This window comes from Alligator mississippiensis, chromosome 10 (genome assembly GCF_030867095.1).
Source record: "Alligator mississippiensis isolate rAllMis1 chromosome 10, rAllMis1, whole genome shotgun sequence".
In the NCBI taxonomy this organism is placed as follows: domain Eukaryota; kingdom Metazoa; phylum Chordata; order Crocodylia; family Alligatoridae; genus Alligator; species Alligator mississippiensis.
Genome location: NC_081833.1, coordinates 19,151,453 through 19,167,449, shown reverse-complemented (window position 1 = coordinate 19,167,449; position 15,997 = coordinate 19,151,453). Strand labels below are relative to the sequence as shown.

General features: G+C 48.4%; 1 protein-coding gene across 3 annotated transcripts in view; it reads right to left on the bottom strand.

Moving 5' to 3' along the window:
- GGT5 (gamma-glutamyltransferase 5) overlaps positions 1-11,855 on the bottom strand; it is a 30,553-nt gene extending 18,698 nt beyond the window's left edge. For 2 of the 3 annotated variants that reach the window (XM_006267702.4, XM_059713514.1), the window contains exon 1: positions 11,387-11,728. In XM_006267702.4, the coding sequence (XP_006267764.3) occupies positions 11,387-11,547 (161 nt within the window). In that variant the 5' untranslated portion in view covers positions 11,548-11,728. Of the gene's footprint in view, positions 1-11,386; positions 11,729-11,831 lie in introns of those variants that run through there. The other variant, XM_019493717.2, reaches the window with a different exon arrangement.
- Between the last annotated feature and the right edge of the window lie 4,142 nt (positions 11,856-15,997).

Below are 15,997 nucleotides of genomic sequence, written 5' to 3'. Positions count from 1 at the left end.
ACCAATGAAGTTGACCTAGGGGGAGGTGTGGGGAGTTATTACAGTCATTTTACAGATTGGGGACTGAGATGCAGAGACCAAAGGACTTTGCTGACAGTCCTGCAGATATTCAGTGACAGAGCCAAGTTCTGGCCCTGACTTCTTGCCCTAACTCCTAAACCATGTCTGGGTGTCTGTGTCTTAAGCACCACTATACAAAATCTGATGTCAGGAGCAGAATACCCAGGAGCTAAATTACAGGGAAAGGCTGCTTTTAGAGAAAGCCCTTGTGGTTTCCAACCAACTAAGAAATGTTCTTTTAAACGTGACATAAATTCAGGGATACTGGTTTTCTGTTTCCCACAGAAAAACAGAGAAAACCATGGATTTCACCTTTTTATCATAGAAAATGCGAATTTCTCCTTTTAGCAGAGAAACCTGCAGATTCCCTGCTTTTCCAAACAGCTCTGCAGGCTGGTTGAGCTCCAGCCTGCAAGAGCTGTTTGCAAACAGGGTAGGAAACCCCCGCCCTGCCTGGAGGGGAAGGGTGAGGGGGAAGGGCAGGGCCTGAGACTCTCAGTCAGCCACAGCTCCGCTCAGCTCACCTTCACTCTTCGCTCCTGGACCCTGAGATAAGTGGAGCTTGCTGGGGGCCCCTCTGGCAGGGCTGGGGATTGCGGGTCATGGCTGGGGGCACTGGGAGGGCTTGGGGGGCCAGGAACCAGCTCCACCCCACCCAAGCAGGCAGAGCAGTAGGGGAGCCAGCTCCATGCTGCTTCTGCTGCAGCTGCCTGCTGTTGGGGCAGGGAGCTGCAGACTTGGGTCCCTGGCCCCATAGCCCTGGCAGCTAGGCCCCCTCCAGCAGAGCTGGGGGGCAGGGCTGTGGGTGAGGACAAGAGGCATGAGTGGGGGGGCTGATGTGGGGGCAATGAGGGGCACCAGCAGGGTTGGGATGGCTTTGGGGGTGAGTGAGGGGCACCAGCAGGGCTAGGGGGGCTGCAGGAGACTTAATTTTAATAATGGATTTTCGGGTTTTTATCAGAGAATTTGTGATTTTTTGTCAGAGAATTTGTGATTTTTTTTTATCAGAGAAAACCAGGATCCCTGGACATAATACAATTTAGATTTTAAAAAAGCCAAACACTGTCACAGGAATTGCTGACGCTTCCCTAAAACCAGCCACAGATTCCAGCACTTGGGTTCATGGCCATATTTCAGATTTATTGCTGTGCTTACAAGCTACAGCAGACATGTTCCCTGGTTCCCTCCAATTCCTTGCCACTATCTTCTCCATGAGAGCTGCAAGGATAAATCACTCGAATCTTCCTGTGCTTTTAAATACCTTGTGCCTGAAATAGCACAGCCCAAGGAAGGATTAAGGACAGGTTCAGTGCAACACCAATTGCTTATCCTCTGCAGGAGACTAGCAATTCTTGCTTAATCCCCCAAAGCACATAATTGTCCCTTTATGGACATCTCTTCACCCGATCCAGGCACATGCTGGGAATGCAGAGTCAACACCCTCTATTTTAAAATATACACACTTAGCATGTTCCAGGGGAGGCAGGAGCATATACATCAGATGTAGACACCCCCAGGTGGCCTGCTCCCACAGCTTCCATCACCTGCTTAAAACTTTTGAGTTGTCATATGCTTGCTTAATGCACAATGCTGGTCTCATTAAACACCATCTGATTATTGCAAAACTTCCAAGCTTTGAGCATAGCCGCATCCACAAAGAGCTGGACATGTGATCTTGTATAATGTGATCCTGCACTTATTCCCCCTCCTCCAAGTAGGAGTAGGCCCAGAATAATACCATGTAGGCATATTCCATCTTTTGAAATGAACCTTTGATTCTCACTGAGGTCAATAAGGGTTTCTCAGCCCAAAATGAAAATAATGATTGCATATTAAAATGGGAAGGAGGGGAAGAGAAATCCCTCCACGGGAAGACAAAATCTTGCCTGGTGGGTGTTAAACAGGTAGTACATGGGTTTCATACCACAACAGAAGCTTCTTCATCTTCCAACCCCCAAACCCTGGCCTGTTGCATTGCATCTGCCATGCTGAATGTGAGCTTCTCCTTGCTATTACCCTGGTTAGTATCCTGCTCTTTAGCTGGGCTCCAAGATGTTACCATGGACAAATCAGTGTGATGACAGGACAGGACTAAGTTTGTGGTGATTCCTTTTAGCAGTCTACAAGGGCAGGGGAGAAGAGGCATCTCTTCATGTAAAAATAAGCTGGTTTTGGTTAAAAATGTAATTTTAGAAATACCGATTAACTGGGTGGTGCACTAGTAACTCGGCACCAGGGGAGACAGAACTGTCAGGCTGATCCCAAAGTGCTTCACACTCCCCCTTACTGGCTGAAACCCCCAGTTAAATGGAACCACAGGGTGGGGGGGGAAGGGTCAACAGAGCATCCGTCCATCACACAGCAGCAATGACTGCTCTCCTCAAAGGACATTTATACATGTACCTTTGTCTGCTCTGATGTGCTGGAAATCCAGTGCATTGGAGCAGACTCGGTGATTTGAGTCTGCAGAGCACACGACTGGTGCTGTGTCACATGCATTTGTATGAGTGCTGTAATGTGCATCAGCGTGCAGAAAATGTTGGTGTGTGTTTTAGTTCAAAAGCACACTGCCACCGTTTTCTCAGCGCTGACACACATTTCACCATTTATACAAATGCATGTGATGCAGTGCTGGGCGCTTTTAAAAGCATACTTGTGTACAAATGCCCAAAGAAGCCATTTCCAGAAGGTGCCTTCTCCGCTGACACCACAGAGGGGCGCTGGACCGAGAAAGGGAGAACAGGATGCCAACTCTTCTGTCACCAACCCCATTTCTCATAGCACTTGGGTTTTCCCCAGGCCTCCCACCCCAGCACAAACATCGTACCCTCATGTGTGCTGTGTTGGAGATGATCACACTACAAGAGAACATGGACTTCATTTTATACCTCAGCTGCTGCCAATATCTTGGAGTGCTACCAAAGGAAACTGCAAAGTTGAAGGCCAGCAAGGAAGCCAGCTCTTTAAGGAAACTTTTCCTATAGCCAAGGCGGATCAATGCAACTACAAAATGACCAGCCTGGATTTGCCCATAGGGTTCTGGGGTCCTGCCCACTTCACACTTCTTTCTGCCTGATATTCTCTCAACCGCAGTCAGCAGGAAAGCAGGAGAGGCACCACCGAGAACTGCAGAGCAGCAACAGGCAGTGAGCACTGGCCACCAGCAGCAAAGGCAGCAGCAGCCCAAACACACAGAGGAGGTCAATTAATAAAGACAGACTGCTCAAAGCCTAGCTCTGCCCCAGAAGAGAAAATATGGCCTTGGCTCCGCTCCATGTAAACATTTAATCTGGGGCAGCCTAATCACTTCCAGTTAGAGGAGCTTTTGCAGAGGTATCCAGGGGAATTTCTCACAAACAGATTCAAGACAGAGAACAAGATAGGAACAAAATCCAGGCTCATCCTAAAGCCTAAATCCCTCCTGGCTGTTTGTTCCAAGCAGTATTTTTCATGCCTGGTTGACTGTGCAGTGTTTCAGCATTTTCCAAAATCAGCTCAGCTGGGTCAGAAGTATTTGAGTCTCTACATTTTCCCACCCTCAGTGTCCCATCTCCCCAGTTCAGACATTAGCTACAGCAAGGGTGGGCTTTCATCCTGGGACCAGACAGAGAATTCCTGAAGCTGTTCTGTGACCTCTGGAAAGCCAAAGATGAGAGAAAATCTTTCTTCTTGAAAATGAAAGCATAGATGAGACCTCTTCTTGACTTGGACTCCAGCTGTCATGGTTTTGAGAAAAAAGGGAACAGCTATTTCTGTGGAATCCTCCATGGCCAAATTAATAATAATTGAAACTGAGAAGCTGGGAAGGCAGATCCTTTGGGACATGGAGAGAAGTTATTAAGAAGCATCTTCAAAAATAGCAAGAGTTTTTTGAAGAGTATTCTGTGCTTCAGAATGGGGCTGGATATGAAAGCAAGTGCTGCTGGACTGGTTGGGCCTTCTGGCCTCCCACATTCACAAGATTAAACCTCCAAGGCAAAGAGCAAAACCCCAGGTGGCTTTGCTTCCATTATGGCCAGTTTTCAGCCTTTCTTTGGGATGTGCTAAGGAGGTAGGAAGACTTTGGCTGCTGGGAAGGAAGGTCACATTGGGATTCCTGGTGGCACTGACTCCTCACTGGCCCTGCTTTTTCTTATAGAGAACAATCCTTCTATGGTGGGCCTTCCCAAAAATCCTTTGGCAGCCTGCTGTCTACCACCCCCTTCTCAGTTTGGAAACACAGGCAGGCAAAATACGCTCTTACAGTGGTGACTGCGGAGGGTTGGTCTCTGGCCACAACTCAGTGCAAACAGCCTGAGCAAAAGGCAGATGGCAGCAAGTAGGAATATAAGCTTATGTGCCTACCTGAAAGGAAACATCTTTTCTAATGCTCACAAAAAGGTTGTAAAGTACTAAAACGGCAGGGGAGCTGAGGACTGCTCCAGGAGTGGCAGGGCATCTCAGGAGTGGCAGTGCAGAATGACAGTCATTCAGATGTGCCTACTCCCGCATCTGTGCTCTTTGTGGGATACAGGAAAGGCAACCTACTGCTGGAGAAGGACTCAGCCACAGAATTAAGGGCTTTGGCTTTCAAACTACTACAGCATCACAAAATAAAGGCTTAGGGGCATTCAGGTCCATGTTCCTTGCTCAATTCATTGCATGTGCTCTCACACCTGGGTCAGTCAGTACTCTGGACTGACAAAGAGGGAACCCATTAGGCAGTAGTCCTTACCAGTCTCCAACTTCCATCATCATTAATAGTACACACAAAGGGACAAACATCAGTCAGCACTAAAACCCTTTCCTCTGACAAATGGCAGAGGTGTCTCTCCTAGCCACTGGGTTGGGAAAACAGCAACCAACCACTCAACAAATCTAGCACAGAACTTGTGAGTGATGTTAGCAGGGGCAGTGGTACTTCCCACATGCTGACAGCTTTGTTCTCTAAAGAATCTGGAAGGTTGTATTGACATCATAGTGGATCCAGGCTCACAAATGTCCCTGGGAAATGGAAGGGTCATCAGCTGGGATGGAACTACTCATTAGGGTGAAGAACAATGATGCCTAAGACAGCTTTGTTTCAAAGGGAACAGCTGTTTCTATACTGCTTGGTATCTGGTCCAACCATCCTTGAAACCAATACAGTCTTTCTATTGAATTTAATAAGCATTGGATAGAGCCTGTATACAATGTATCTTACACTCCATTTATCATTCCATCCAGGAAGAGCACACAGCAACTGCTGAAGCTTCCTTAGCCTGACGAAGGGTTTTTGAACCCGAAAGCTTGCTTAATAACTATTCTCCAACCATTTGGGTTGGTCTAATAAAAGATATCAAATTCACCCAAGGAACCACTCCATTTATCAGACACTTTGGAAAGTCTTGAGCTGCAGCTGTATGTAATGTCACAAGACTCTCATCAGTTGCCACTAATGACTGTTCCTTGTCAGCCAGGCAGATATTTTATTTTTAAAAGTTTTGGCTTTAGAATTAAAACCAGAAACACTTCAAAATCTGGAAAAGATCCAGGTCAGGGGTGAGGAGAGTTGATTTTACTGTAGGGATTTTAGACTTTAACATCTTGCATCATGTTGATCCTTCCACAAACAGAAATGCAGAGGTCAAAGGACTGGACAGGATTTAAACTACAATGGCCACAAGGGAGCTCTGAGTGAGATGGTAAGGAGCTGGTAATGGTAGCTTGGACACAGCAAGAGGGTCCTAAGAGACAGTGGATTCTACTGGGAAGTGATCAAGCATGTAGTGTGAAGGCATTCTGCATTGTCGTCTCTTAGGCCTGAAAGTGACTGATTTTGCAGGAAATGCAACCTTTTCTGTTCTTTGTCTGTTTCTGGCAGAGGCATAACTTTGGCAAACAAATCACTTAGAGAAAAGAAGGGGTGTGGCTAAAAATTTCCATTGCACTATGGACTTTTTTTTTTTTTTTTGCAGGAGGGGAGGGGGCAGAAAGGAGGGAAGGGAATGGGAAGCTTTCAGTTGAAGCAGTCCAGCTATTTCCAAGAATTAGATTAGGGAATATGTGGTGGTAAAAACAAACAGTGTACCACACAGATCTTCCAGTCATTTTGTTGGAAGGCTCCAACCCTTCTGCAGTTCAGAGAAAGGGATGCTGAAAATGCATCTTTCACCTTCCTATGTAAATTCACCCCAACTAAGCCAAGACTTAAAAAGAACCAACCAATCATTTTCAGTTGACATCTGCTCTGTAGAGACTTGGGAGCTTGACAAATGAACTCTGGCTACAGGAGTTAATCTGCACCAAGCAAATTCCTGGCCCTCAGAGCTTCTCCATGCCCATCACACTGGGTATGCACCATTCTCAGACCAGCTGTGCATGGGGCAAGGGAGGGCTGCTGCTGTGGGCTTTACCCTGGGTGCCCAAGTTTGTTGCTATGCCACTGGAGGGGACAGAAAGCTCATAACACTACTCCTGCTCTTGTAGCTATATTGGGAGTCCTGTGAGTTTTGGGTGTCCCCATCTGAAAGCCCCAGCTGCTGGTGTCTTGGGTGCAGGAGATCTCAGGATTCATTAAAGAGGCTCTCTGCTGCAGAGAACCGCTTGAAAACCCAAATTTGAGTGCACCCTAAATGCCTGAAAACCAGAAGGCAAAGCAATAGAACCCAAATAAAAATGAGGGAGAGTCCTGAATCCTGGCTCTACTGGGTAACCAAGAGAATACACTGTGCTTTTCATTCAAAAAAACAAACCTTTGGAAGGTGCATTCCACACGCTAGTTAAGACTGTGAACACATCCAATAGCTAGGAAATGCCAGAATTAAATCAGTCTTATTAGGCAAGGTTCTTTGAGTAGATGTGATAACTTTCATTAGACCAACTGAGTAGTTGGAAAAAAGTTCTTAGCGAGCTTTTGGGCGCAATCACCGTTTTCAGGCATAGGGAGTCTCTGCTGTTCTGAGACGCCAAGGAATGACAGACACTAAAAGCGTGGCAGGATGTCAGCGAGAATGGAAATAGGTAGAAATCAGAAAAACGAAAGGTAAAGCAGAGGCTGAAAAGGTCCAGGACCCGCAGTCTCTCCTCATAGGGCTTGTTCTGTAAGCCCCTAACCATACGAGTGGCCCTCCTCTGGACCCTCTCGAGTCTATCAACACGTTCTTGCAGTACAGCGCCCAAAACCGGACGTAGTACTCCAACTGCGGTCTGACCAATGCCGCATAGAGGGGAAGTATCACCTCCTTGGATCTATTTGTCATGCATCTGCTGATGCACGATAAAGTGCGGTTAGCTTTGCTGTTAATTTCGTCACACTGACTCATGTTGATCTCGGGAGTCCACTATGACTCTGAGGTCCCTTACCGCTTCTGTGCTGCTGAGATGGCCACTTCCCAGCCAGTAGGTGTGCTGGATATTTTTGCATCCTAGATGCAGCACTCTGCACTTGTCCTTGTTGTACTGCATCCTATTGCATACTGTCCTCTTTTCTAACCTGTCCAGGTCTGCCTGCAATCGTTCCCTACCCTCTGGAGTGTGCACTTCACCCCACAATTTAGTATCATCCACAAACTTGGACAGAATACACTTCACACCCACATCCAAGTCACTGATGAAGATATTGAAGAGTACAGGTCCAAGGACCAAACACTGTGGGACCCCATTACCCACCTCCTTCCAGGTCGACACTGACCCATCTACTACCGCTCTCTGGGTGTGACTGCCAAGCCAATTTGCCACCCACCGGACTGTGTAAACATCTATGTCACAGCCTCTTAATTTATTTATAAGAATGGGATGAGATACCGTATTGAAGGCCTTGCTAAAATCCAAGAAAATGACATCCTCCTCTACTCCTGCATCTAAGCATTTTGTGACCCTGTCATAAAACGAAACCAGATTGGTCAGGCATGATCTACCTGCTACAAATCCATGCTGGTTTCCCTGCTGCATTATTTTTCCCACTGGACTCCCACAAATATGAACCTTCATAATCTTTTCAAAGAGCTTTCCAAGACTGACTGTCCTATAATTACTCAGATCCTCCTTCCTCCCCTTCTTGAAAATAGGGACCACGTTGGCCCTTTTCCAGTCCTCCGGGACATGACCCGAGTGCCATGAGTGCTCAAACAGCCGTGCCAGTGGTTCTGCTATGACACCAGCCAATTCCTTCAGTACCCTCAGATGCAGCTCATCCAGGCCTGCTGACTTGAACACATTCAGTCCATCCAAGCGACTCTGCACCAAGTCAGAGTCGACAGTTGGTGGGCTGGTGTCCCTCTGATGCCCATCCAAGAACCCATTAGGAGACTTACCTTGAGCCCTGTTCAGGAAGACTGAGGCAAAAAACTCATTGAATAGCTCAGCCTCGTCCCTTGTCTCTGTCACTAATTGCTCCTCCTTGTTCAGTAAGGGTCCTATGCTGCCCTGCGCCTTCCTTTTACTCCCTACATACCTAAAAAAAGACTTTTTGTTGTCTTTAATTTGTGTTGCCAGCCTCAGCTCTGTAGTTGCTTTGGTCTTTCTAACTGCCTCCCTGCAAGTGTGGGCCAAGTAGATATACTCCTCCTTGGTAGCTTCCCCCCATTTCCACCGCCTATATGCCTTCTTTTTTGGCCTTAGGCTCCCCTGGATTTCCCTGTTCAGCCAAGCAAGGTTTTTGGCTCCTTTCCCCCTTTTCCCTCGTACTGGGATAGTCTCCCTCTGTGCCCAAAGGATCACTTCCTTTAGAAAAGACCACCCTTCCTGGACTCCCATCTCGCCAATACTCTTCTCCTGCAGTGCGTCATTGATTAGACTCCTAAGCACACTGAAGTTAGCCTTCCTAAAGTCAAGCACTTCCACCCTACTACTTATCTTACCCACCCTTCGCCGTATGGTGAATTTGACTGATTGGCGGTCACTGTCCCCAAGGTGCCATGAACCTGCAACTCCCCTACCAGGTCCTCCCCCATAGCCAACACCAAGTCCAGTAAGACATTTCCCCTAGTGGGACCGTATACCTCCTGCGTTAGGTGAAGGTCCTGCACGCAGGTTAACAACCTATGTGAACGGTTGGATTTGGCAGACTGCTCCTCCCAGCAGATGTCAGGGTAGTTTAGGTCCCCCATAACAACCACGTCCCTAGATCGTACATCCTCTGAGAGCTGCCTCAAGAATGCCAAGTCTAGCTTTTCCTCTTGGTCTGGTGGTCTGTAGCAGACCCCCACCACCAAGTCCCTTTCCCCTCGACCTCCATGTATCCTAACCCACAATGCCTCAACTTTGTCCTCCTCTAATCCTATTTTGATAAGGGTAGATGTATAATGCTCCTTTACATAGAGAGCAGACCCACCCCCCTTCCTCCCTACTCTGACCCTTCTGTACAACCTGTAGCCCTCAATGTGTCATGGGTAGGGTCCCACCAGGTTTCCGTTAGCCCCACTAAATCGAACTTACTATCTGCACGCAGAAGTGTGAGTTCTTCCTGCTTGTTCCCCATGCTCCTACCATTAGTATAGAGGCACCTGAGCCCTCCAAATGGTGCCTTTGGTGCCCCCCCATTCTGATGCCCAAAGGTACTAACTAGGGCTGTGTAAAACGGCACCGTTCTGTTTTGCCTTGAGTTTCGAGGTTTGGACGGAACAGCGTTTCGTATCGAATTTCATTTCGATTCGAAACAGCTGTTCCGTTTTGCTTTGTCGAAACAGTAAGGTTGTTTCGACTCTTTTTCAATGTTTCGCTATGTCGGCCGGGGATGGGCCAGGGACGGGGCTGACTCCCCATCCCAGGCACTACATCGGGCCGTTTCCTTTCATTTCAATTTTGCTGTTTCAACCTCGAAATGAGTCGAAACAGTATTGAAACAAAATGGCTGGCGAAATTTCGCACAGCCCTAGTACTTACCTGGGGTGTACTTCTGCATGTCTCACAGTTTGTAGGTGGTTGTCATGCAGGGATTTGTAGAAGCCTGTTCTAGATCTAGAAGCAGCATGAAAATTATTCTCACAGTCACCAGGCACAGAAAGAGGCAGTGCACAACCTGGGAGAGTATGAATGTGAGGAGCTGGAGGGTGATAGAAGAGGGGGATGGGACTGGCACCTTTAAAGTGAGTGGAGAAGGAGACTCCAGCAGCTTGAGAGACAGGAGACAGTGACTCAGGTGAGAAACAAGGCACCTCACAGCGTTCTCGTAGCAGGTGCAGGAAGGAAAGGGCAGGCTCCCGAGATAAAGCAGAAGCAGCAGCAACAATAGGATTCAGCGACTATGTAGATACTGGGGACAATAGGAATGACTTGGGACTCTTGGACACAGGAAAGAGGTGCAGCTGCCAACACAGAGATTAGAGGACTGAGAGCTTGGGGGCAAGTCACAGTAAAACCAGGGCAACTCCTTCTGTCATCCAGAGCAGATTCCACAGGGGATGTCAGCAGGAGCTGGGTGTGTACAAAATGCAGTACATGGGAAACATCAGAAACGCTGTATCTTCCCTTCAATAAGCTCAGACATTACATTTGCTGTCCCTGGCTCCTGTATCACTAGCGCACTCCAACAGTAGCCATGGGGAGACCCTGCTCTAACAGGTTCTGAACAGACAAGGGTTTCCTTATCCAATCTGAACTGTCTAGACAGAGATAGGCTGTGTGTGGAAGTACAGTATGGGAAGGATGAGCAAGAGTCCTCCCCTTGTGTCAGCTTTACCAGGCACCTCACAGCATCAAACGGATTTTAACCTTATTGGCTTTGAGAGGTCTGGGGCCATTCTTGGTGTACAATGGGGGCACTGAGGCACAGGGGCTCAGGGAGTGCTGGCTGAGTGCTCAGACACAGGATGTCTGTGACTAAGCAGGGAACTGAACTACATGAATAGCATGACATGTTAACTCCACGTGCCCCTACACGCTGCTGTGGTCCCAATTAACAGCGATTGCTCAAGCAGCTGCTGAGAATCACTGCTATGCAGCCAGCCTAGCAAATACTGCCTGCTCCTCTCTCCTGCCCCACTCTATTTTCAAGGCACTGAGAAAATGTACAGCTGAGGTAAAAAATTTTGCTGACAAAGATTCCTGCATGCTGTACAAGAAGGAGTTAATTAAAGGCACTGCCTATTTCTCCTACTTTGCCTCCCAGTTCCCACCACATAAACATCTGCATCTTCTGGCAACAGCTGGCTTAGAAAGCAGGCAACACTAAAGACGCAAAAGAAGAATTAAAAAAAAAAAAAAAAGGCAGGTATGTACAAGCTTAACTGTTTTGCCTCCAAATGAAACAACTCATTAGATCCAGGACTGGGGGGACAGGGCAAAAGCCCCAGTGCTATCTGGCTGGCTAATCCTCTGGACCCCTCAGAGAGGACTCTTCCCAAAGCAGAAAAGTCCGTCCACATACCTGCCGATGTTGGAGCAGGTCTGGGTGTCGGCTGCTACTGCAGCATCCAGGTAGAGCCCAGGGGTGCAGGAGGGTCGAGTGAGAAAGACAGCAAGAACCACCACAGCAACCAGGGCCCCTACAAGCAGCAGCAGCACCAGGCAGACCTTCCCTTTGGACATGGCTCTCCCAGCTCCCAGGGTAGCAGGGAGGTGGATTTCACTCCTCTCCCTTAGAAGAGAGGCCGGTTTGGGACTCTTCCTCCTCACCCGAGGGCGGCTCCTCCAGCAGGGAGTTCTTAGCTCTAGGGGCCGTCTGGCTGAGAGCTGGCCAGAGACAGATTAATGCTGATTTAGGCTGAGTCCTTTTTAAGTTAGTGGCTCTTATTCTCCCCCCTTCCCCCTACACACTTCCTTCCTCCCATCCCCTCAAAGCAAAACGTGGAGGGGGAACCACCAGCACTTACTGCATTTCTTTGAAAACATTTTCATTTTCTTTGACAGTCGGCAGTTAACCTATTTGTTGCTGGAACATGTTCAAGGAAAAGTCCTTAGGGTCCAGTGCTCTACGCACTTCCCTTCTTGCTCACTGTCTCCAGAGGCAGCCCCCATCCTAAGTCTACGCAGGCACCGTGACCTAGGGGCTTGACTGCTGCCACTGAAATCAGCGTACGGTAAAGTGCGGCATGATCTCTCTCACAGGCATGTTTTCCACTCCAGCCTGGCAAATTACGTGCTCAGTCCACACAATTTCCCTTTTGTTGCCATGGCTATGCAAGTACTTAAGACGAATTGGGAAACGGCACCTGAATAAGTTCCCAGCAGAAAGGCAGCGGCTGGTAAAATGCCAAGATGGATGCACTTCAGAGATTTAACAGCGCTGGTAGCTCTAAACCCTGGGCTCCCATCTGCACTGTTCAGTAATCCCTCAGGGACAAGGAGTCTGACAAGACCTGCCTCAGTTGGTGTCAAAAGTTCTAACCTACACCCCTGCAGCTTCTTTTAAGCTGGAGCCTGTATTCAACTGGTCCTTGCTAAGCATGTGGGAGCCTCTTAAAAGTACAGTTCCCACATCTAGTATATACACACAACTGCTCAACTGCAGCCAGTCAGACTCATTCCAGAGTGGCACAGATTGGGAACCAGGTCACAGCTGTCACAGGGCAGAAGTGTCCACGTGTACAGCTCCCTACCATTGAGGTGGAACAGCCACCTTTGAGGTGCTGAAGATCTGTGGCGCTGTCCCCAGGGGGGGTGGGAGTGAGCTCCCAGCCCAGTACACTTTGCAGAGGGAGAGTGGGGGGAGGGAGGGTGCTGGCACCCACATGTGGTCGTTCCAGGGGCTGGGAGACCTGTGGCTGGGGGCATTTTCACTTTTCTGCTTTTCTTTCTCTCCTAAACAAGAGTTCAATAAAGTTCAGTGGCCTGCCACTGACTAAACTCTACAGCATCTTTGCCTGACTTTGGGGTGCCCAGGAGGGACGGTGTGCTTTGACACATGTTTTTAGGTGCCCAGAAGCTGGAGAGGAAAGACAGGGGGCATAGTGAGGAAGCATGGTCGAGTAGGGAGGGAGGATATAGCTGGCTGCTAGAAAAAGAGTTTCTATTGACCAAGCAGTGCAAGGGAGCTCATGGATAAAAAAGGGCCAACAAAAGAAAAAAACCAGGACTGTAGAGTTCTGGCCATGGACCCGCGTGGTCAGCTACAGCAGTGGCGGGATGGACAGGAGTGATGATGCCTCCTCAAGGACTGACCAGACTCTTGTCACAGAGTCCCTCATGTCCACGTGTAACAGCAAACCAGCTTTCCAATTTTCAGTCTAGCCCACCTCAGCCCCTGCACTGGGAAGAGGCTGGCACCACCCCTGGGGAGAAGGGCAGCCAGGGTTTGAAAAGCCCCTACTACTGGGGCTATCCCTCCCCCTGCATACTGTGTAGACCCTGGCTAGGGCGGCTGGGGTTTGTTCCCCCCCTCATGGGCTAACGGACACAGACAGGAAACAAGCTAAGGAGCAGAAAGATAAGGCAGTCCCTGCTCCACTGGAGAAAGCAGCATAGCTGAGGGCTGCAAAGCATCTTGGGAGGCGGATAACTTGATCCAGAAAGGGATCTGGGATAGATGTCCCATAAAATGCGTTGACCTAAATCAGTTAAATCTGATACTACATCCAACCAGGTTTATCTTAAACCAGTTTTGGTCATTTTAAAAGTGGTTTATGTGCACTGAGCTTCTGTTCTATTACAGGTTTAAACCAGTTTCTGATCATTTAAACTGGTTTATGTGTAACTTCTGTTCCTAGCTTTTCCAGGCAGGTTTAAACCAGTTTAATGGGCTTATTCATAGATTCATAGATGTTAGGGTCGGAAGGGACCTCAATAGATCATCGAGTCCGACCCCCTGCATAGGCAGGAAAGAGTGCTGGGTCTAGATGACCCCAGCTAGATGCCTATCTAACCTCCTCCTGAAGACCCCCAGGGTAGGGGAGAGCACCACCTCCCTTGGGAACCCATTCCAGACTTTGGCCACTCGAACTGTGAAGAAGTTCTTCCTAATGTCCAATCTAAATCTGCTCTCTGCTAGCTTGTGGCCATTATTTCTTGTAACCCCCAGGGCCGCCTTGGTGAGTAAAGCCTCACCAATTCCCTTCTGTGCCCCCGTGATGAACTTATAGGCAGCCACAAGGTCGCCTCTCAACCTTCTCTTGCGGAGGCTGAAGAGGTCCAGGTGCCCTAGTCTCTCCTCATAGGGCTTGGCCTGCAAGCCCTTAACCATACGAGTGGCCCTTCTCTGGACCCTCTCCAGGTTATCCACATCCCTCTTGAAGTGCGGCGCCCAGAATTGCATGCAGTACTCCAACTGCGGTCTGACCAGCGCCCGATAGAGGAGGAGTATCACCTCCTTGGTTCTGTTTGTCATGCATCTGATGCACGATAAAGTGCCATTAGCTTTTCTGATGGCTTTGTCACACTGCCAACTCATGTTCATCTTGGAGTCCACTAGGACTCCAAGATCCCTTTCCGCTTCCGTTCCATCAGGCAGGTCATTCCCTAGGCTGTAGGTATGCTGGACATTTTTCCTCCCTAGGTGCAGCACTTTGCATTTCTCCTTGTTGAACTGCATTCTGTTGTTTTCCGCCCATATGTCCAACCTGTTCAGGTCTGCTTGCAGCTGTTCCCTGCCCTCCGGTGTGTCCACTTCTCCCCACAGTTTTGTGTCATCCGCAAACTTGGACAGAGTACACTTCACTCCCTCGTCCAAGTCGCTGATGAAGACATTGAAGAGTATCGGTCCAAGGACCGAGCTCTGCGGGACCCCACTGCCCACACCCTTCCAGGTCGAAACCGACCCATCCACTACGACTCTCTGGGTACGACCCTCTAGCCAATTCACCACCCACTGGACTGTGTAGTCATCCAAGTCACAGCCTCTTAACTTGTTCACCAGTATGGGGTGGGATACCGTATCGAAGGCCTTCCTGAAGTCTAAGTAAACGACGTCAACCCCTACTCCTGTGTCCAGGCATTTTGTAACCTGGTCATAAAAAGAGACTAGATTAGTCAGGCATGATCTACCTGCCACGAACCCGTGCTGGTTTCCCCTCAGCATAATTTTTCCTGCCGGGCTCTCGCAAATGTGAGCCTTGATAATTTTTTCAAAGACTTTGCCTAGGCTTATGTCTGCTTCAGGTTTAAACTACACTTAAGCTGGTCTAAGGGTTATCTCTGTCCATACCAGGTCAGGTGTCCTGTACTGTCACATGACTTTGTGGGTCTCTCCAGATATACTAACATCACCAATACTGCATAGGGGTCACCCCATTAGTTTTAGTTGTGGCAAATTCTAGAGCTCGGGTATCTCAACCTGCTGTGGTTGCTCAATATGGGTGCAGATACATGTAACATCTGAACAGTTTCCAATGTTAAGGACATAAATTACACATAAACCAATATAAGTGATTGGAAACTGGTTTAAATCTGTAACACAAGAGAAATTCAGTGCGCATAAAACACTTTCAAAATGGCTGAAACTGGTGCAATATAAGCCTGGATGGCTGTAGTATCAGACCTGACTGATTCAGGTTAAATTGGTTTATTGAACTTCTGCCCCAAATCCCCTCCAGATTCAAGTTAATTCACAGTCCCTCAGCATCCCAGGATGCTTTGCAGGGTGAGCAGGCTAGCCTTAGCCCAAACTGGCTGCTCCAGCCCAAGAGGGAGGTGTGCTCCAGCACTTCCCAGCTTCTGGCCTGGGCCACTGCAGGCATGTGACTGCATTTCTGCAGTCAAAAGTGAACCTCTGTTCACCTGTTTATTGGTTACAGCTTAGAGAAACCTGCAAAGATTGAATCGATTCAGCCTTGGGCTTTTTGACTGTCTGTACTTGGTTTAATATCACTTAATGGACCAATCAAAACTGCGAGAGGCTGTGTTTCCAACACCAGGGGGTGGAAGTAAGCATCCTGCATACCCTTTAAGTGGGCAAGCAGGGCGAGAGAGTGCTTGCACCTATTACATAAGGGTTCCAGGGAGTGAATGACCTGTGGCTGGGGGCATTTTCACTTTCCTGCTTTCCTTTCTCTCCTAAATATGAGTTGAATAAACTTCAATAACTTGCAACTGACCAAGACTGCAG